General features: G+C 42.8%; 2 protein-coding genes across 2 annotated transcripts in view; one reads left to right on the plus strand and one right to left on the minus strand.

Moving 5' to 3' along the window:
* The first annotated feature begins 6,621 nt into the window (after positions 1-6,621).
* Positions 6,622-8,021, plus strand: crhb (corticotropin releasing hormone b). The gene is made up of 2 exons (XM_084326320.1): positions 6,622-6,750; positions 7,189-8,021. Exon 2 carries the CDS (start codon positions 7,209-7,211, stop codon positions 7,710-7,712), a length of 504 nt encoding a protein of 167 aa, XP_084182446.1. The 5' UTR covers positions 6,622-6,750; positions 7,189-7,208; the 3' UTR covers positions 7,713-8,021.
* A 3,202-nt stretch (positions 8,022-11,223) lies between these two features.
* trim55b (tripartite motif containing 55b) overlaps positions 11,224-21,417 on the minus strand; it is a gene marked incomplete at both ends in the record, with an annotated part of 43,608 nt that continues 33,414 nt past the window's right edge. Inside the window, 5 exons of the mRNA XM_084325542.1 lie at positions 11,224-11,366; positions 15,070-15,194; positions 15,492-15,514; positions 17,619-17,852; positions 21,063-21,158. Coding sequence (XP_084181668.1) covers positions 11,224-11,366; positions 15,070-15,194; positions 15,492-15,514; positions 17,619-17,852; positions 21,063-21,158 — 621 coding nt within the window. The remainder of the gene's footprint in view (positions 11,367-15,069; positions 15,195-15,491; positions 15,515-17,618; positions 17,853-21,062; positions 21,159-21,417) is intronic.

Genomic DNA, 21,417 nt, shown 5'->3' on the forward strand with positions numbered 1-21,417 from the left:
ATCTGCAAATTTTGCATTAATTCTTAATCGCATGTGTTGTGAAGGATCAGATTAAACCGAATATATATATTTATTTATGGATATATATTTAATAGTATTTGTATATCGTTTGATATCCCTTGTATATTCCTTTTACATATACACTGAATATCCCTTTAGTCTACTAACAGCCCATAATAGTTTCATTCTACCATTGGACAAGAACCTGGCGCCAGCAGCCAGGCCCCTTGGTTCAAGTTCAATCGTGCCGACGAACATGTCGTTACAAGCCCGGTTCCGCGTAGGAATACGTCTGGCGAAATACGAATGGTACTATTTGTTCACAGCGCATATATATATGGCGCAAGTAAAGTAGAACTTTCTTTTAGTCCATTAGTCCTTTACCCTCCAACCTAGTAACAGACGTGAAGCCTCACCCACGACCCACGTGTGGTGCAGTATGGCCTACTTGGCCTCAGAATAGGCATTGAGACATCGTGTGGATTAATAGTTGAATTGTCATAGTTTGGCACTATACCGTCGAGTGGGACGTATTTCTATTAAGTTAATAATAGTCTATTATGTATGGTGCATCGTTCGGTTAGAGTTATAAAGTGAGCAGTACCCCCATCGTTCCTGGCGTTATCTAGAGTCTTAACCAGGCTGGGCAGACCACGTGTGGTGCTTTCATCCGAGGAGTTCTGGGCCAGGACGAGTGGACCTGTACATTGGATTACTTTACCCGGACGACGGCGAGCCCTACACGGCTTGGATTATCTACGTGCTTTGGGTGCTTTGATTATGCCATGGATAACAGCCAACACTGCTGAGTGTTGGAACTACCCCCCCGAGAGGAGTCCAGGTGAGACGGCGCTCTACCCCGAGTGAGGTCGCCTCACGTCTCTTCGTTGTGGACCGGCAGCTACCGTCTACAAGAGGGCCCAGCTGTATTCATCTGCGGACCGAGGTTCTGTGGGCACCGTGTTCAGCACTCTGAATTCTCCCAAGAAATCGTCGGCCAGATGGGATATCGCCAGCGGCTCTCCTAACCCCCCCCCCCCCCCTACTGACTTACAACCAGCGGGACCCCCCTTTAGTGTATCCAGCTATAATCATTTAAGTACCATCGCTATAGTTCCCTAAAGAACCAGGTTGTATACTTGCTCCCTGCGTAACCAGAGATTGGACATTCAATGTTGATTTACCTACGAATACTCATTTGCCTTACAAGTGCATTCAAATCATAAATGTCATTAAGTGAACGTTGTATATACCCTTTGCTATATAAAATATTCGATTTATACATTTGTGTGGACTTCGTTTCATCAGGTGGGAAAGTGTTCATCATATCTACATCATGTACTGTGTGGCCAGTATTTAAAGTACATAAAGCAGGTAGTGGTTTAATGATACCATACTTATCAATACAGTCAGGGAATTGTACCCCTCAGTTACAATTGGTCCTTCGAGCCGGATGGTAACTAGTGTAATATTAATATAGTGTTATTAATATTGAAATGGCCTATGATGAACACTCCACGAAACGGTCCTCCTAACGTAGAACGCCCGCGGCGCAGACGACAGACACCTCAGTACTTAGAGGATTACGCTGTCAGTCAACTACCTAGCCTTCGACAAACGGTAAACGCGGTAAAAGTAGAAAGTAAAATTATGTCTGACCTTAACGACCAGGTTACCCCGACCACAGAGGCCCTAGTGGGTTCTAATGTAACTGACCAAGCTCACGGTGGGGACCAGGAGGGAGCTGACATGCCTTTACCCCCCGCCAATACCGAAGAAGTAGTCCCCGACCAGCCCCGGGAGGAAGACAACCCTACAGAGAGAGAACTCTGCACGGAAGAAGAGGAGGAGAGCGCCGAGGAAATAGAGCTCCAGGACTCCCCAACGAGTACAGCCGGGAGCGGCTCACCTCTACAACCGTCTTCCCCCAGCGAAGCGGAGAGGATGCTATCACAGGCGTTCCTCGCCAGCCTGACAGCCTCTACCGAACGCGATCGACTTCAGGGTGAACGCGATCGACTTCAGGGTGAACGCGATCGACTCCAGACACAGCAACGGAGCGAAGAAGAGCGCATACGCCTGGAGATGAGACGCCTTCAGACGGAAGAGAATATGGCAAGAGACCGAGCAGACACCCAGCGCGCCGCTGACGGTGCCCAAAGAGAGGCAGAGCGCGACCTCACTCTCAACCAGCGCGACCTCGCTCTCATCCAGCGCGAAACTGAGCGCGACAGACTACAAGCCGAGCGCGACAAGTTACAAGCGCAGCTAATGGAGCAGCTGATCCTTAAGGCAACACCCTCTCCCTCCGCCAGGGGTTCAAGGAACTCGTCGAGACAACAGTCAAGGGCAGCGTCTCCTAACCGAGCAAGCGACCCTGAACTTGACCAACAGACCAAGCCTATACCCCCCGCAGACCCCCTTCCCAGACCGGTCCAAGCGAGACCCAGCTACAAGGAAGGAGCGGCATACACTGCGGAGAAGCTAAATAAACGACTACAGGATCTAGAGGACCTGATAGAAGAAGAAGAGGGAGAGGAGGAGAACCAAGCCCGACGACAGCACAGTACTCCACCGGACCAGGAGGTCCAGTACAGCCCAGGCTATACCCCCGCGGCGCTGCGCTACAGACCCCCGACTCTATTCACGGGTGAGCACGACGCACGACCAGCCCCGAGGAATAGCACCTGGACCAGCGGGCCATGGTACCCTGCCGGTACCAGCCCACAGAGAGGCGCAAGAGGAGACTCGCCTAGGAGGTCTCTCCCCCAACGCTCGCCGATGTATCAGCCATCCACGGCGTCATAGATCGCCACGCCGACGTTTCCAGACTTCACCTATGAGAATCGAGCACAGTACACGGAGCTCCGGATGTGCTTAGAGACAATGATGGTGGATGTCGCTGATGAACGCCACAAGTATGCAATATTACTGAAGCACCTGAAAGTACCGCGAGCGCACAATATAGCGCTAGCCTATGCCACCTCTACGACCCCATACACCGCGGCTCTAGCAGCGCTGGACCAGAGATATGGACGTATATGGGATTACGTAATCCAAGAGATAAGGCATATTCTGAATGGCTCGGGAGGGTTCTTGTCAAAGCTGAACTGCAGACAAGGCACAATGCACATATTAAAATGTTCTCAGTGTTGGGACAATCCTTCGTTCTGTAAATACAGTACAATGCAAAACACAGGAAAAGGCAATGGGTGCCCTTTAATTTGTGATGCAATTTAATATAAATAAATATATTCCAGTGTCTGATTCTGGATACAAATGATAGATTTTGACTACATGGAAAAATAGAAGGAGAAAAAATTATGTAGGCTAATCCAAAAGTCACAATAGTACTAGATATGTTACCATATTACTGCGGGTATTCTCTTTAAAGCTGCACCAGCTTTGGTGTGTGTGTGTGGGGGGGGGGGCGGGGCACCTTCCCTCCACCACCTTCACTTTGTTTCAAAGAAGCATCCTCTAAGAGCAATGTTGGTTCCCTTTGTTTCAAAGAAGCATCCTCTAAGAGCAATGTTGGTTCCCTTTGTTTCAAAGAAGCATCCTCTAAGATAAATGTTTGTTTGGTTCACTTTGTTTCAAAGAAGCATCCTCTAAGAGCAATACTTTGTTTCAAAGAAGCATCATCTAAGAGCAATACTTTGTTTCAAAGAAGCATCCTCTAAGAGCAATACTTTGTTTCAAAGAAGCATCCTCTAAGAGCAATGTTGGTTTGGTTCACTTTGTTTCAAAGAAGCATCCTCTAAGAGCAATGTTGGTTCCCTTTGTTTCAAAGAAGCATCCTCTAAGATAAATGTTTGTTTGGTTCACTTTGTTTCAAAGAAGCATCCTCTAAGAGCAATACTTTGTTTCAAAGAAGCATCCTCTAAGAGCAATGTTGGTTTGGTTCACTTTGTTTCAAAGAAGCATCCTCTAAGAGCAATGTTGGTTCACTTTGTTTCAAAGAAGCATCCTCTAAGAGCAATGTTGGTTCACTTTGTTTCAAAGAAGCATCCTCTAAGAGCAATGTTGGTTCACTTTGTTTCAAAGAAGCATCCTCTAAGAGCAATGTTAGTTCACTTGTTTCAAAGAAGCATCCTCTAAGAGCAATGTTAGTTCACTTTGTTTCAAAGAAGCATCCTCTAAGAGCAATGTTAGTTCACTTGTTTCAAAGAAGCATCCTCTAAGAGCAATGTTGGTTCACTTTGTTTCAAAGAAGCATCCTCTAAAAGCAATGTTAGTTCACATTGTTTCAAAGAAGCATCCTCTAAGAGCAATGTTGGTTCACTTTGTTTCAAAGAAGCATCCTCTAAAAGCAATGTTAGTTCACATTGTTTCAAAGAAGCATCCTCTAAGAGCAATGTTGGTTCACTTTGTTTCAAAGAAGCATCCTCTAAGAGCAATGTTAATTCACTTTGTTTCAAAGAAGCATCCTCTAAGAGCAATGTTGGTTCACTTTGTTTCAAAGAAGCATCCTCTAAGAGCAATGTTAATTCACTTTGTTTCAAAGAAGCATCCTCTAAGAGCAATGTTGGTTCACTTTGTTTCAAAGAAGCATCCTCTAAGAGCAATGTTGGTTCACTTTGTTTCAAAGAAGCATCCTCTAAGAGCAATGTTAGTTCACTTGTTTCAAAGAAGCATCCTCTAAGAGCAATGTTAGTTCACTTTGTTTCAAAGAAGCATCCTCTAAGAGCAATGTTGGTTCACTTTGTTTCAAAGAAGCATCCTCTAAGAGCAATGTTGGTTCACTTTGTTTCAAAGAAGCATCCTCTAAGAGCAATGTTGGTTCACTTTGTTTCAAAGAAGCATCCTCTAAGAGCAATGTTGGTTCACTTTGTTTCAAAGAAGCTTCCTCTAAGAGCAATGTTGGTTCACTTTGTTTCAAAGAAGCATCCTCTAAGAGCAATGTTGGTTCACTTTGTTTCAAAGAAGCTTCCTCTAAGAGCAATGTTGGTTCACTTTGTTTCAAAGAAGCATCCTCTAAGAGCAATGTTGGTTCACTTTGTTTCAAAGAAGCTTCCTCTAAGAGCAATGTTGGTTCACTTTGTTTCAAAGAAGCTTCCTCTAAGAGCAATGTTGGTTCACTTTGTTTCAAAGAAGCATTATGAGCAATGTTGGTTCACTTTGTTTCAAAGAAGCATTCTCTCAATGTTGAGATTATAAACAATATTCAAGAATTTGTAACTAGTTATTGTAGAGGCAGTTTTTTCATCTCAAAACCCAGTGCAGCTTTAAAGGTGTGATAGATAACATTCAGCCTCTAGATGCTGCACCAGCATGTAATTTATCCAATCCAACAACATTCATTTTGGACCCACAATATATTTTTTTATTATAAATTAATTAATCAATATTTTTTTGGGTGGAAATGCAATATTTTTTTATTCTGCATCTTTCCTAAAAGCTCTGTGGATAACTGGATATATATATAATATTACTCTACATAAAATGTAATCTATAGCACCTTTAAGAATTCACAAACCACTACAATCATAAACCGAGGTCTGACTGAATTTGGTCGTTAAAGAACCCAGGACGCCTATCGTAAAGAGGCCGGGGTTCGCTGACGTTCCTGGCCAAATTCCCAACCAGGTCTCTGACATCAAGGACACCTACCTAATCATCCCTTCCCCTTAATTGACCGATATCAATCCCTGCCTCCTGAGCCGTTCAGCCATTGTGTCAGTGACTCAGTGTGATGTAGGAATGTACGCACAGCGTCAAAAATCATTGGCTGTGATCTTCCTTCTGTGGCCTCCCTCCATATATGCCACACACATCAGGCGGAAAGGGGAGAAGGTGATCGGTGATCCCTCTCACCCTGCTTACTACCTCTTTAACCCCCTTCCCTCTGGCAGAAGACTCCAAAGTCTCAGGTGTAGGACATCTCGTTTTAAGAATAGCACATATCCCGAGGTTGTCCGTCACCTGAACTCAAGTCCCAATGCACTTTGTACTATAAGGGCTAGCACTAATAGCCGACAGGCACTTTAAGGCAATATGTTTGTGAAATACTTCTACTTTAGGGATTGCATTGCATGCATGTATTCTTGTATGTTTTTATATTGTATGTTTGTATACTGTACGTACTGTATGTTTGGCACTGAGACAAATCCCAATCAACCATGCGTTGAAATGGCAATAAAGTTTTTCTTTAAAACAAGCGCTATAAATGCAATTAATTATCATTATTATTATTATTATTATTATTATTATTATTATTATTATTATTATTATTATTATTATTATTATTATTATTGGGAACTAACTCATGGAAGTGAAGTGAAGTAGCCAGCAGGTTGTATTGTCACACACATGTAGGCACACACACACACACACACACACACACACACACACACACACACACACACACTCACACATGCGCGCACGCACACACACACACACACACTCACACACGCGTGCTGTTCACACACACACACACACACACACACACACACACACACACACGCACACACGCACACACACACACACACTTATGAGTCATCTCATCAAAACTAAAGCTTTTTTTCCCCCTCTCCAGAGGTGTTCATTCAAGTTACGCCCATGCAAGAACGCGCAGACTCGATCTCTGAGTTCAGAGCGTGACACTTGTAGTTGGTCTTGACTATATAAGTCCAGACTGCATATGAAACTATACAGGTTACTTGTTGTTCCTAAGTGAAGGAGGACGACATCTCGCCATTCGCCAAACACCTGGCACCTAAGCTATTGGAACACGAATAACGAGTTAAGGTATGTGTTTGGCTAATTATCTTTATTTATCTATCTTATGAGCATATCTACAGGTGCTATTGTGTGTTGTATTTCCTCTCGAAATTGAGATGTATCTAAAACTACTTAATACCATAATGGATGTCTTTTCTTATAAAGTCACTCGTTTTGCTTTTGGGCAACATTTCAACAAACCTATGGCTTTGTGGACCATGAAGGATTGTGCTACTTTCTATTTTAAATTATTAACACAATGCAGTTACTTTCGATTTAGACAAGAGACATAATATGAAGATCAGTCATTCAACTTTTACGCTTGTAATTACATAACCAAACCACCGCATGAAGTGAATGCCCTTTTTACGCACCAACGTCCACAATTACGCACCCGATTTACATTGATTTACGGTGACGAATGTGAACAAGAGATTAATTTAATTCACACATTTTCCTCCCCAGATTCCTACTGATAACCTGACATGAAGCTCAATTTAATCGCCGCCACCATCGTTCTGCTAGTTGCCTCCTTGTCGCGGTATGAATGTAGGGCCATCGAGAGTCCCGGCGCCGCCGACGACACCGACCCTCCACGGCAGCAAACTCTTCCACTTCTGGAGCGCGTCGGGGAGGAATATTTCATCCGACTGGCCAACGGGAACTCGGACTCTTTCAGGCCGTCGCCGAACACGTACCCTGGCGGAGGAGGAGGAGGGTCGCCCGGCGCGTTCTACAACAGAGCCGCTTGGAGACTCCAGCTGACGCGGCGTCTTTTGGAGGGTAGAGTTGGGAACGCCGGGGCGCTCCTCCTCGCCGAGCGCCCGGACGACTCGATGGGACGCGGGAGGAGGGCGGAGGAGCCGCCGATCTCGCTGGACCTGACATTCCACCTGCTCCGCGAGATGATGGAGATGTCCCGGGCGGAGCAGATGGTCCAACAGGCGCAGAGCAACCGGAGGATGATGGAATTCTTCGGGAAGAAATGAAGACCTCCGGCTTCCAACCGCCAAAGATTATTTTTCTTTCAGCATTTCTTTTTTTTTTAATTAACCTTTAGCACAAAACATTCTCCTACCATATAGTGCTGGTTTTTCATCACTATTATTTATTAAGTATTAATTTCCTAGCGTTAACCTCAAACAACAGAGTGTAAATGGGCTTGACTTGTAATTATCAGATTGTATCCCGCCACGCAAGAAAAACTGTAAATTTGTATTGTTGGCGTTCGGAACTGCATAGCCATATCATTCTTCACTCTCTTTGAAATGAGATAAATATTGGTTATGAAATTAACTATTGCATCTCAAAATGGATATTTTATCATTTGAGGTTTATGTTTCAATGTATTTATGGTATTTAAGTATTATTTGTTATTGTTAATAAACTTCTGAGCAACCAGTATTTTTTTTTGTTGTGCAAGAGAATGTCTTATACCATCTATATTTTTCAATAAAATATGAAAAGCGATGTTTACACTTTTCTTCTGAATATAATTAAATATGACTTTAAATCACATATTTTTGGAAAAGCTAAGCAAAATTTCAACCCCCTTTCAAACTGTAAACATTTACATTACATAATTCAACTACACATTCCTCAGGGTTTCAAACGTGTCTTTGCACAAACATGTCTCAAAATGGAGCAGCGATCGTTCTTGGTTTGATAGAAGCAGAAAACACAAAATGCCATCCTGTGTTTGGCCATGACGCTTGATAGAAATGTCTCTTTCTGAAATACTGTACATGTGTAGTATACCTTATCGTGTTCCCATGGCTCCACAGCATTGGTTAACCCTTTCACTACCACACTACAGAAGGTTAACCTTTCACGACCACACTACAGACGGTTCTGTAGTGTGGTAGTAAAAGGTTAACCTTCTGTAGTGTGGTAGTGAAAGGGTTAACCATTTGTCGCGTGGCAGTGAAAGGGTTAAACTTATGCATTGTCGCTGTGAAAGGGTTAACCCTTTGGTAGTGAAAGGGTTAAAGCCACACTCCGCTTGTATACCACTGCCAAGGATAGCAATGCAACAGCAGACACATATTCCATTTAAAAAAGACAGCAAAGTATGCTATTGACTATATATACTCACACGGCGGCCATTTTGCTCTTATGTCATGCTCATAGGTTGGGATTACTTTCCACCCACTTTTGCTCCAACCTGAGCATGACATAAGCGCAAAATGGCCACCGTGTGAATAGGGTCAATGGAGTGACGATACCCGTGCAAGGGATGAACATTCATATCGCCATCTCTCTTGAAAGTCAGCTTGTGCATATTATAACAGAAAAAACACAAACACAATTTGTTACAGGCTTTTATTTCGTAGGAGAAAGAATGATGAGCGTGTGTGTGTGAGATCTGTGTGTGTGTGTGTGTGTGTGTGTGAGATCTCTCTGCAGGCATGCATGTGTGTGTGCACATACACACATCTATAGACTATAGCCTAAATCCCCTTCATTGTTGCCTCAATCCTGCCATTGCATCATGTGAACAGAGGCCTGGAGCATAAACATTTGGTGACGTATCGGGAAGTCTGTAGAAATGATCCCCTCCTTGATATGCTATTTTGTAACTCCTGTTTTGTAACTGTTTAATATTTATAAAGTTGGTAAACCTGAGTCTTTGTGGTCAGAACTACAACCCACCAATACTAGACATGGATATGTCATCAGACACGCCTTGGGTCTTCATTTTACTCTAAGAACCAATGCACTTAAGAGAACCGTAATGTATCGAGATGCTGCATACTGGAATTGTATACCTGTGAATATAATGATTATCAGCAACACATTTACTTTTAAGAAAAAGTTGAAAAAACGCCATATAATAAATATTATATAATATATATATATATTATATATATAATAAACTCCGGTGATATTGAATTGATATGAATTGTTCATGAAGTGGATTCAAGAGAACACACCAACAGACCGTTTATAAACCCTTTCACTACCACGCTACCAAAGGGGGTAACCCTTTCACTGCGACAATACAGAAGGTTACTTCTGTAAAAAAAAAGAAAAAAATAATCTCTTTTATGGAACTGTGCATGAATGGAACAAATAGAAATGAAATTAATTTAAATATTTTGTAACGCCGGTGATATCCAAAGCTTGAGAAAAGGGTGTTTATACAACCAAGGTTTATTGCATCAAAGTGGAGTAAAATATGGATGCACACATTTCGTCTGCGTTAGGAAAATACTCTGTAAGTAGACTACAAGAGATAATACAGTGTACAGACATTACATTTACATTTTGTAATGTAATACAGACATGAAATTACATGTCAAATGAAAGACATAATAACAGTCTCTTGTATGGAATATACATTACTGCTCATCCTTCTTCACACATCAATTTATTTAACAAATTTAACAATTTATCACTTATAATATGAGTTTCACCTTAGCAGTTAGCATTTCGGTGGCCAGCTGGGCAATAGCGACCATGACGTGTCCGAGGGAAGAAATGGTTGTGATTGGAGGATCAAGAAAAGGGGGCGGGATTTGAGATAGGCCAATTTAATCAAACCAATGCTGTCTGTAGTTACGTTTGTTATGACCACATTAGCCCTGTAGACTCAGGGTTCCGACAAAGTTTTGCTGATCAGAAATGTCCAAAACAATTCCATGACAAATACTGCATTTTCCATGACCAATACCAATATTTGTAAGTGTAAGTGTTTAATTGTAAAATGTATTTGAATAACGGATTTGAACATACCAGGCCTTATTTTGACTAGCTACAATAATTACTTGGGACTTAAGAAATCAGGAAATACATTATATGGGTTATTATTCCTATTCACTAAATCTTCTAGCAGCTAAACATGACATTAAACATGAAAAAAAAGAAAAAAGAAACATGATGTTTCCAAAAACCTTTTGGACAACAATAGTTTTTTTCCACAACTTTCCCAAGAAAAAAAACATTTTTCAAATTCCATATCTTATCCAGGAACCCTGCAATAAGAACCGTTATTAAGAAGAAAAAAAGAATAATCTCTGCCAGTTCTGCACCATCCAGTGAGTCCTCAGTGGTCAGCACTGCTGCCTCACAGCAAGAAGGTCCTGGGTTCGAACCCCAGCAGGGGCTCTTTCTGTGTTCTGAGTTTGCATGTTCTCCCTGTGTTCACGTGGGTTTCCTCTGGGTACTCTGGTCTCCTCCCACACCATAAAGACATGCATGTTAGACAGGACTACAGATGAAAACTAGCTCATTAGCTAACTCTCTAATTTACATTGATGTGGAAACTGAAGATGTTGATTAATGTGCACTGTCCCTGGGTAAAAAATAAATAAATAAACTTAAAACTTAAACTAAACTCTCCACAGCCAGAAGTTACCCCGTCGGCACAGATCTAAACTCTGCTCAACGACCGCTTATCCAGGGGAAGAGAAAAGTATCATAATAAGGGACCTGAAGTCAACATCTAGAGGTGGCTCTTTGCTCCTGCGGCTGACGTTAGGCGTCGTGTCGCCGGTGGCTTTAGCTCCTGGCGCCGCCGGGGGAGACGTGGGGCGCTGCAGGGGGTACGCTGGTTTGGGACGGGGTGGCTGTAGCGGCGGCGGCCTGGCCTCCCTCCACGGCTCCCTCTCCACCTTCGTACTCCTCGTACTCCTCTTCATCATCTGTAGCAAGAAGGAACGCGGAAGGAAAAAAAAGAGACAAGTGACTACAAATGTGGATAGAAAATAATAGTGAGACAGACGGACGGACGGACGGACGGACGGACGGACAGACAGACAGACAGACAGACAGACAGAGAGACAGACAGACAGACAGAGAGACAGACAGACAGACAGACAGACAGACAGACAGACAGACAGACAGAGAGACAGACAGACAGAGAGACAGACAGACAGACAGACAGACAGACAGACAGACAGACAGACAGACAGAGAGACAGACAGACAGACAGACAGACAGACAGACAGACAGACAGACAGACAGACAGACAGACAGACAGACAGACAGACAGACGGACAGACGGACAGACGGACAGACAGACAGACAGACAGACCTGCACAACAACATTCATTTTTGACCCGCAAACCAGGGGCGGAGCTAGGGGGTGGAAATTTTTTGACAATTCATCATTGTTACATGAAAATATGTTTGCACCAGATTTAGCAGAAGCTAATTTCCATCTGTAGTCTATCCAGCTGCTAACTGTATTTGAGTGAGTTAAGTCTTGGTGTCATGGTAGACTCAGACCTAAGCTTTAAATCACAATCAACAAGTTAACAAAAACATAATTCTTCCACCTTAGAAACATAGCTAAAGTACGGCCATTTATAAATCAAAAGGACGCTGAAAACCAGATCCATGCCTTTATCTCAAGCCAACTCGACTACTGTAATGCACTCCTTACCGGCCTCCCGAAAAAATACGATGATAACTATTTTATTGCAATGCACTATTGCATTATTTTATTCTATTTTACTAACTATTTTATTGCACTGCACTATTTTACTTTGTATCAGTGAATCATAGACGCCTGGCCATAAGAGCATTCGGAGCATCTCTGCTCTCCCACTATTGAACTTGGGGGAGCAAAGGTATGCTCTTGCTCCACCACTTTTTGATCATATGAAAAATATGATATATCCCCCCCCAATATATAAATCTAACCATAACAACGTTATGGTTAACTGAGTTTTATAGTGAAAAGATCAGCTTTATTGGTCAAGATTGAAGGCTCTATATTGCAGGAAATTGCACGTACAGGTTAATTAAATTAAAAAAAAATAAAAAAAAATATGAAAAAAAATAATTAAAAAAAAATAAAAAAAGGGGGCACCTATCTGGGCTAAGCCCCGGATCTCCTATAATCCTAAATCCGCCCCTGCCGCAAACATCTTTTATTATTAATCAATGATTTTTTTTGGGGTGGGGGAGCAATACTTTAATTCTGCACCTTTCTAAAAGCTCTGTGGATGTATTATTATTATTATTATTATTATTATTATTATTATTATTATTATTATTATTATTATTATTATTATTATTATTATTATTATTATTATTATTATTATTATTATTATTAATAATCGTTATCTATATAGCACCTTTAACTTTATTATTAGTTAGGAAGAATTATACAAAGAACCATATACATGCATTTTTAAATGTCCGGACAGCCCATGTATTGCAGGTGTAACGTCAATCCAAATAATCTCTGTGTGACAATATGATACACCACCACTCAAAAGCACTCACCCTCTACTGTCTTTAACACTTTGATTGCCCAACCCGAGTTTCCTCGGGTTTACCCCCCGCGGGTTGAATGCCCACTCACGAGAATTCTCTTTTTTTTATTTATTAGCGATCTGAAATCATATTTCATCAACCGAGTCTACCGTTGGAAAACCAGCCACTCCAGGCGCTCAGATGTGAAAAAAGCGCCCCCTATCGTCTCCCAGATGGTAATTCACCCTTTTGGATTGAACTCAATGAAAATGAATGAGAAAAAAAATCCCTGACTCCACATTTTACTAGTGAGCCCCAGAGCAGCGGGGATTATGTGTTTTTACAGTATACACAGTGAATCAATAAAAGGATCGATTTTTTTGAATGCCGATCAGGAATTGGAATAATCCATTTGGATACCATCTGATCTCAGGTAAGGAATCTATGTTACCAGTCTTAGGATAATCAGACTCGTTTTCACGGAGATATAAGCTTTTATGTGATTATGTGACATGGCTGATTGACTGTGCGAGTGGTCAGGAAATAGGAGAATCGATTTTCAGCTCGCGGCCAGAGCGTGCATGCGTACACATAATTATACTATCGATAATCTAGCGTTTATTTGAAAACGATTCATAAATAGACCAACAAATGACAACGTTCTAGTATATTCCAGTAAAGGGCGATTATCATGGAATGTCTTCATTTTTCCATGAAAACGAGTGCCTTTCAAAATGCTAGAAAAACGGAAATGAAGCGATAAAAAAACAATCTGCTACGACAATGTTGACTGGAAAATGAGTCTTTGATAAGCGACGGGCAGATTAGACACATAGCCATAATTTAAAACATAGATTAGGCGATATTAACGTTAACATTGAAGTGGTGCTGGGCATTCAAGGAGGTAAAAAGGAATTAAGCTTGGGCAGTGAAAGTGTTAAAGGCCCATGAGTGATCCAAATGTAAACAAAAAGGGTAGCCAGTATTTTGTGGCTGTAAATGGTTTATTTACATTTGAAAAAATTATACCTATATTCTGCTTCATGACTAGATTATAGTCTTCCAAGAATGTATGTGAATGTACCCAGATTGATACAATTCACGGCTTAAGTAAAATAAACCTAATTCACGGCTTGGGCCTTTAACTATTAATGTACACAACACTCCCAACACATACCACTTTTAGATAATTAGGGATGGAAATTCTTTTTCATCTGAAAACTTTAAACAGACTTATATGGTCATTTGTCTCAAGGATTCAATTCATAATAGCAGTAATAAAACGAATAATAGCACTAATAATAGACAATAGGAGTACCGCATAGCAGTCGGTACAGATGAGCAGATAAATCACTTGGAACATTAACCGTAGGCTAAAGATACACCAGAGGGTGCAGCCGTGACCATCTCTGCCCCCGTTCAAAAAGTCATTGATGGAGACGGCACACTTACACTCATATATATTTTATTGGACCATGTCACCCCTAGGAGCCCCGGACCCCACAACCTCAAGATGGTTTTTCATACTCTTTGGTGAAGGCCAAAGACTGAAACATGTATTTAGTTTATTATAAACATTTATTACTATTCTGTCTATCTTATACTCTTTACAGCTGTGAAGCACTTTGGGCTGCAATTCTTGTATGAAAGGTGCTACACAAAAATATGTATTTTTATTATTATTACACTTTTTTTTAAATCTGCGTTCTGATATACCCACTGATATAACACACACACACACACACACACACACACACACACACACACACACACACACACACACACACACACACACACACACACACACACACACACACACACACACACACACACACACACACACACACACACACACACACACACACACACACACACACACACACACACACACACACACACACACACACACACACACACACACACACACACACACACACACACACACACACACACACACACACACACACACACACACACACACACACACACACACACACACACACACACAAACGATCATCAGCTGTTCACACCGGCACAATTTTGCTCATCGGACCGAAAAAAAATCACTATCATCGTCCAATACCGGTATGGGCAGGATATATTGTGCGCCCCTAACTCCTCCCGCTCCGCCCAGGCGGGTACCTTGCATGAAGTCGATGTCGCGCAGGGCTCGTCCCTCCTTGGTGAAGTCTGCGGTGAAGTGATCCATGTTCTCATAGCCGCGCTCCACCTTGTCCATGTGAGCTATACTCGCCGCTCCTGTGATCCTGACACAATCAACCGTTTTAAAGCCAGAAATGTGTTGCCAATTCTTATTGTTGCTTTACTTGATAATAATAAGAAGAAGAAGAAGAAGAAGAAGAAGAAGAAGAAGAAGAAGAAGAAGAAGAAGAAGAAGAAGAAGAAGAAGAAGAAGAAGAAGAAGAAGAAGAAGAAGAAGAAGAAGAAGAAGAAGAAGAAGAAGAAGAAGAAGAAGAAGAAGAAGAAGAAGAAGAAGAAGAAGAAGAAGAAGAAGAAGAAGAAGAAGAAGACACAGAACTTGCTACAAGCACATTCGCACTCACTTTTTGAGGAGAGGCTTTGCGGTCTATAAGAGAGAGACAGAGAGACAGAGGAAAAGAGTGACATATATAGAAAGACAGACTATCCGGCAAATCAGTTCACGGCAAACAGAAATGTTAGACGTTGGCATGATAACGCTTACATCTCTCATGTTAGATCTGATCACATTTGAGGGAAAACCCCTCAATTCATATTAGGGCTGAAGAATTGATTGAATTCATATTGGTATATACTCAATGTGTGCTGCTCTACAGAACTCTGCCTACAGCCTGGTTCCTGTGACAGCAGGTAATTAAAGGTAAAACCAGGTAATTAAGTCTGAATATAAGAATATGAGGAAAAATAAACAGTGTAAACAAAGATGCAGATGAGGGTCTGTATGCCCTATCGGTCATATGTTACTGGGCTGCAGTGCAGCTATTGATCATTTTAGTAATCGAGTATTCTACCCATTATTCCATTGATTAATCGAGTAATTGGATAGGAAAGAGAGCAATTGTAAATATAAAGAGCAATAGTAAATATACAAAAAAAATTAAAACATTTGAATAAAACGCAGTCTCTTTTGACTGCAGCATTTTATTTTCTATGGTATTTTCTTGAGCAACTTAGATAACTCAAGGTATCTTAACATATTATAATTAGCCACCATATTGATTTACGTTTTCTTAACCAGCCATTACACGTAGCCATCATTAACGTTAGCGTACATTCTTTACTAGCCATAATTTCAACTAGCAATCATAACATTATAGATTTACGTTAAATGACAGCATTAGCTGGTGTCAACTCCGCTCTGTGGATACACTGGATACTTTCTGCTGAGATGCTGAAGCGTTGACACAGTGCTATTGTGGCCCTAGTTCAGTTTTACAATAGACACACTGTACAGAGTTTTCCTTTACTTTCAGCTTGAAATTATTCCAAACCTTTGACAATTTCAGGCCTTTTTCTCTCAGGCCTGTCTCTCTTTGCTCATCGCGATTTTCTCTATCTTCTTCCATTTTGCAATCCGCACCTGAAACCTCTTCACGTTCACATTCCACAGGAAGTGCATTGTGCAACAGTAATTATTAGGGATGTCCGATATTATCGGCCGATATTGGCATAAAAATGTGATATCGGAAAATATCGGTATCGGTTTTCAAATAAAAAAAAAAATAAAAAAATTACATTTATTTAACCTTTATTTACCCAGGCAAGCAAGTAAGAACACATTATTATTTTATTTATTGTCAAATATGCATAATGTTGTGTTAATTACACGACAAGAGATATGTAATGTTAATTACCTGAAATTATTCAGTTGTTTGGGGGGGGGGGGGAACCCTGCATATATCGGTATCGGTTGATATCGGTATCGGAAATTAAGAGTTGGACAATATCGGTATATCGGTAAAAAAGCCAATATCGAGCATCCCTAGTAATTATCGTCCGTGTGAAACACAGTGCGCTGTGGGTTAAATCAGGATGATTTTTTGTTTCAGCTCTATTATGTTACAATACATATAGGCAATACATTTAAAAAGGGTGGGACCAGAAAGTATGGTAGAGAAGTATGGCTGCTGGACTGTGGTGGCGGCCAGGACCATAGACATATATAAAGGCTAGATGACTCACCCGCGCTGCTGGCCAATGCAGACCGACGTTGCCACATGGCGGCCATCTTGCCACAGGCACCACGCCCACTCATAACATGAATGTCTATGGTGCAATGTACTATTGAAATAACCATAGCGTGCTCAATTTTCAACCGATATTCAAACGGTTTGGTTTGTTATAAACATCAGAGATGTAGTTATCATACTGCATACTTATAATGGACTTTCATATGAAAATAATTTCAACATGTCCAAGCATCCTGAATCATAGCCACGTTAATAACGTTTGTAATAAACCAAACCGTTTGTAAATCGGTTGAAAACTGAGCAAGCTATGGTTATTTCAATAGTACATGATTGCACCATAGATATTCATGTTATGAGTGGGCGTGCTGCCTGTGACAAGATGGCCGCCGGTGAACCACGCTGGAGACTCTGCCCTGCACCATCTGGTTATATAATTATATATATCTATGGCCAGGACAGTCTGCAGGATCTAGTTTGGCTCTAGTTCCTAGCTGCTCTCACCTTCAGGAAGACGGCCATCTCTGGCTCCTCCATGGTCTGAATGCCCGTCTCCACGATCTTACAGCTCTCCTCCAGGTGGTCTCCGTACTTCCTGGTCAGGCCCCGGATGTATCCCAGCTTCTCCTCCTGCTCCACCGTCACCTTCTGGCTCATCTCCCTCTTCTTCTCCTCCAGGATCGAGTACAGGTGGTCAAACTTCTCACACACCTGTGACTTCTGTCTCCGACCGTTCTCCTGCACACGCACGGACGCGGACGGACAGGCAGACAGACAGAGAGGTGTTAGAGAGGCTAACCGGCACTGTCCGCTTCCATTCATTGTGCTAAGCTAGGCTAACGTGCAGCCAGATAGCTTTCTACTGAACGCACAGAGAGGAAACTGGTATCTATCTTCTTGTCTCTCTCTGGAGAAGACGGTAAGCACATTTCCCAAAATGTTGCCGTGTTCCTTTAAAGGTCATATCAGTAAGATATGTCCTTGTTTGGAATGAGAACCCTGAAGAAAGACTCACACCAAGTTCAATTTGGTGGAACAAGCACATAATTGAATGGTTGAGTCTTAGCGGTCATCACATTATGCCCCGTAATAGTGTCTATAATGTATTATAAATCATAATTATATGACATTCTAACATAAGCATAATGCTGAGACAAAACACACTGTATCCTATATAATTGTATTTGAATTCGCCTTGTTTTTCTGTTTATTTACATTGAGTACAGCTTGTGTTATATTACGTTTTATTGTATTTTCTTGTATTTTTTTATGGCCATCTTGGTCTATGTCATTTGTTAAGTAATTGGTAAAGTATATTATTATATACTTATTGCTATGTGTCTTGTAAGCCCATATGGGCTGGGCATACATCTGTATGTAAGACACGAAAATAAAAAATATCAAATCAAATCAAAATCAGTACAGTCAAAAAGCATGCACAGAGAGGCATATTGTTTATATTGTATAACAATGCTCATAATATACTGTAGCAAGGAAATAGGGTTAGGGAGCGCTCCATTTGAGTTGTGAAGAAGAAATGGCCAATGCAGGTGTTCTTTGATTGGTGGATCAAATGGGACCAAGAGAAACGGGTCCAAAGAACTATGAGGAGTTGCCTTGGACCCCTTTTTCTTGGGTTTGTCATGTCTCTATGTACTATGTCAGAGCTAGACAGACAGACAGACAGACAGACAGACAGACAGACAGACAGACAGACAGACAGACAGACAGACAGACAGACAGACAGACAGACAGACAGACAGACAGACAGACAAACAGATACAGACACAGACAGACAAACAGATAGACAAACAGACAGACAAACAGACAGACAGACAGACAGACAGACAGATGGATAGACAAACAGATAAACTGACAAACAGATAGATAGACAGACAAACAGACAGACAGACAGACACAGATAGACAGACAAACAGACAGATAGACAGACAGACAAACTGTCAGTCATTACAAACCCCCCCTAGCCCTTCATGTGTGGGTGTGAAACGTGGGGGGGGGGTCAGGTTGTTCTCTCCACCGACCCTCCCGTGGGTCAGCCAGGCCTCTGGCGGCGCTGCCACATGTGCCTGCAGGACAGAGCCGCTCGATCTGCCTGAGGTGACCGGAGCCCCTCGATCTGCCTGAGGTGACCGGAGCCTGAGGTGACCGGAGCCCCTCGATCTGCCTGAGGTGACCGGAGCCCCTCGATCTGCCTGAGGTGACCGGAGCCCCTCGATCTGCCTGAGGTGACCGGAGCCCCTCGATCTGCCTGAGGTGACCGGAGCCTGAGGTGACCGGAGCCCCTCGATCTGCCTGAGGTGACCGGAGCCTGAGGTGACCGGAGCCCCTCGATCTGCCTGAGGTGACCGGAGCCCCTCGATCTGCCTGAGGTGACCGGAGCCCCTCGATCTGCCTGAGGTGACCGGAGCCCCTCGATCTGCCTGAGGTGACCGGAGCCCCTCGATCTGCCTGAGGTGACCGGAGCCTGAGGTGACCGGAGCCCCTCGATCTGCCTGAGGTGACCGGAGCCTGAGGTGACCGGAGCCCCTCGATCTGCCTGAGGTGACTGGAGGCCCTCGATCTGCCTGAGGTGACCGGAGCCTGAGGTGACCGGAGCCCCTCGATCTGCCTGAGGTGACTGGAGGCCCTCGATCTGCCTGAGGTGACCGGAGCCACTCCAGCTTCCTCCTCGCTGCTAAACCCAGCCCATCATCTCCACCGGGTGACCCACCGGAAGGCTGTCTGCCCCCCAAAAATCAATTATACCCCTCGTTTGCAACGTCAGCGGTGTGGCGAGAGAGAGAGAGAACAGGTGGCAGAGAGAAGTGCAACGTAGCTGTGTGTCGGCGTGGAGGTGTGGCTCGTCCACAGGGAGGGGGAGAGAGAGAGAGAGCAAAACATGTCTTACATGCAGAGGGCAATTTAGAGGTGTGAAATTATGGAATGATTTTCTCCATCTGGCAAAAAAATGACTTCTTCAAAAACGTACAAAAAAGGTTTAAAGGAACATCTGATTATTATATTGTAACAGTGTATTGTAACTTGTGTATTGTAATCAGTGTATTGTATTTTTACTTACACACTCGCGCGTGCACACACACACACACACACACACACACACACACACACACACTCGCGCACACACACATACACACACACACTTACTTACTTACTCTCACCTGAATTTCCCCAAGGGGATCAATAAAGGAATATCTTATCTTATACTCCAACAAGGTCCTTACATTTCCAACTTGCTATATGTAATATAATTATGTTTATTATTATTACAGGTGGAGGTTTCTTATAAGCCTTCTGGGCTTTTCTGCCTCTTCCTGCACTGTATATATGTTGTACTTTACCGTTGTCATTGTTGTTTTTATACTGTGCGAAAAAATTTAACTCAACTAAACAGGTGGCAGAGGGGAGTGCAACGTAGCTGTGTGTCGGCGTGGAGGTCTGGCTCGTCCACAGGGAGAGAGAGAGAGAGAGCAATGAAATCATCTTAATCGTTTGGAGTTCATCGTGCCGTTTTACATCCGTTTCAGATGCACGCACACGCACACAGGTGCACTAACACAGACGCACAAACGAGCAACTGAGAGAGAGGAATAGAAATTATGACTCAGAGGGGTGCTCCAGTAGCACACCATGTTACCGCGCTGCGTCGCGGGACTCCGTGCTGCGTCACGGATCTGGTTGACTCCGAGTTCGATTCCCGGACTCGCCGTCATTTGCCGAATGTCTCCCCCTGCTCTCTCTCCCGTTTCACCCTACAACTGTCGGTCATGCTTGACCAGAAAAGCAATAAACGCTAAAAAAATTAAGTTTAAAAAAAAAAATTATGACTCACACTCCCTAGATTGTGTTTGTGCATATTACGTGGGAGTAGGTGCATTATTATGTGCAGAGAGAGAGAGAGAGAGAGAGAGAGGGAGTTTCGACACTGACCTCTATGGCCCGACAGGCCTCCTCCAGGTGACTAATGATGCCCTGCATCCGGTCGTTGTTGCCCACCATCATGGCGATGCCGTCGGTCAGCTCCGTCTGGAGGGGGAGGAGGAGAGGAGAAGTACAGTAGGTACCCGAGGAGCCACCCACCCGAGGAGCGCACACAGTTTACACACAGTCACAGATGGTGTCTTTACGTATGAACGGGAGCTCCGTTCAGGTGAGTGAGCCTCTCGTCGGGAGTACTACTGATCTAGAGTCAGCCGAGTTCAGTCTGGTCAGTTTGAATGAGGTCACGGTGTTCCTGTGGTCACTGACGAGGAAGCCAGGAAGGTATAATTGATTGATTGATTGA

This window comes from Notolepis coatsorum (assembly GCF_963971535.1).
Source record: "Notolepis coatsorum genome assembly, chromosome: 12".
Classification (NCBI taxonomy): domain Eukaryota; kingdom Metazoa; phylum Chordata; class Actinopteri; order Aulopiformes; family Paralepididae; genus Notolepis; species Notolepis coatsorum.

What these genes read in the sequence shown, in the direction of transcription:
- crhb (XM_084326320.1), top strand. Translation starts at nt 7,209, where the DNA reads ATGAAGCTCAATTTAATCGCCGCCACCATCGTTCTGCTAGTTGCCTCC.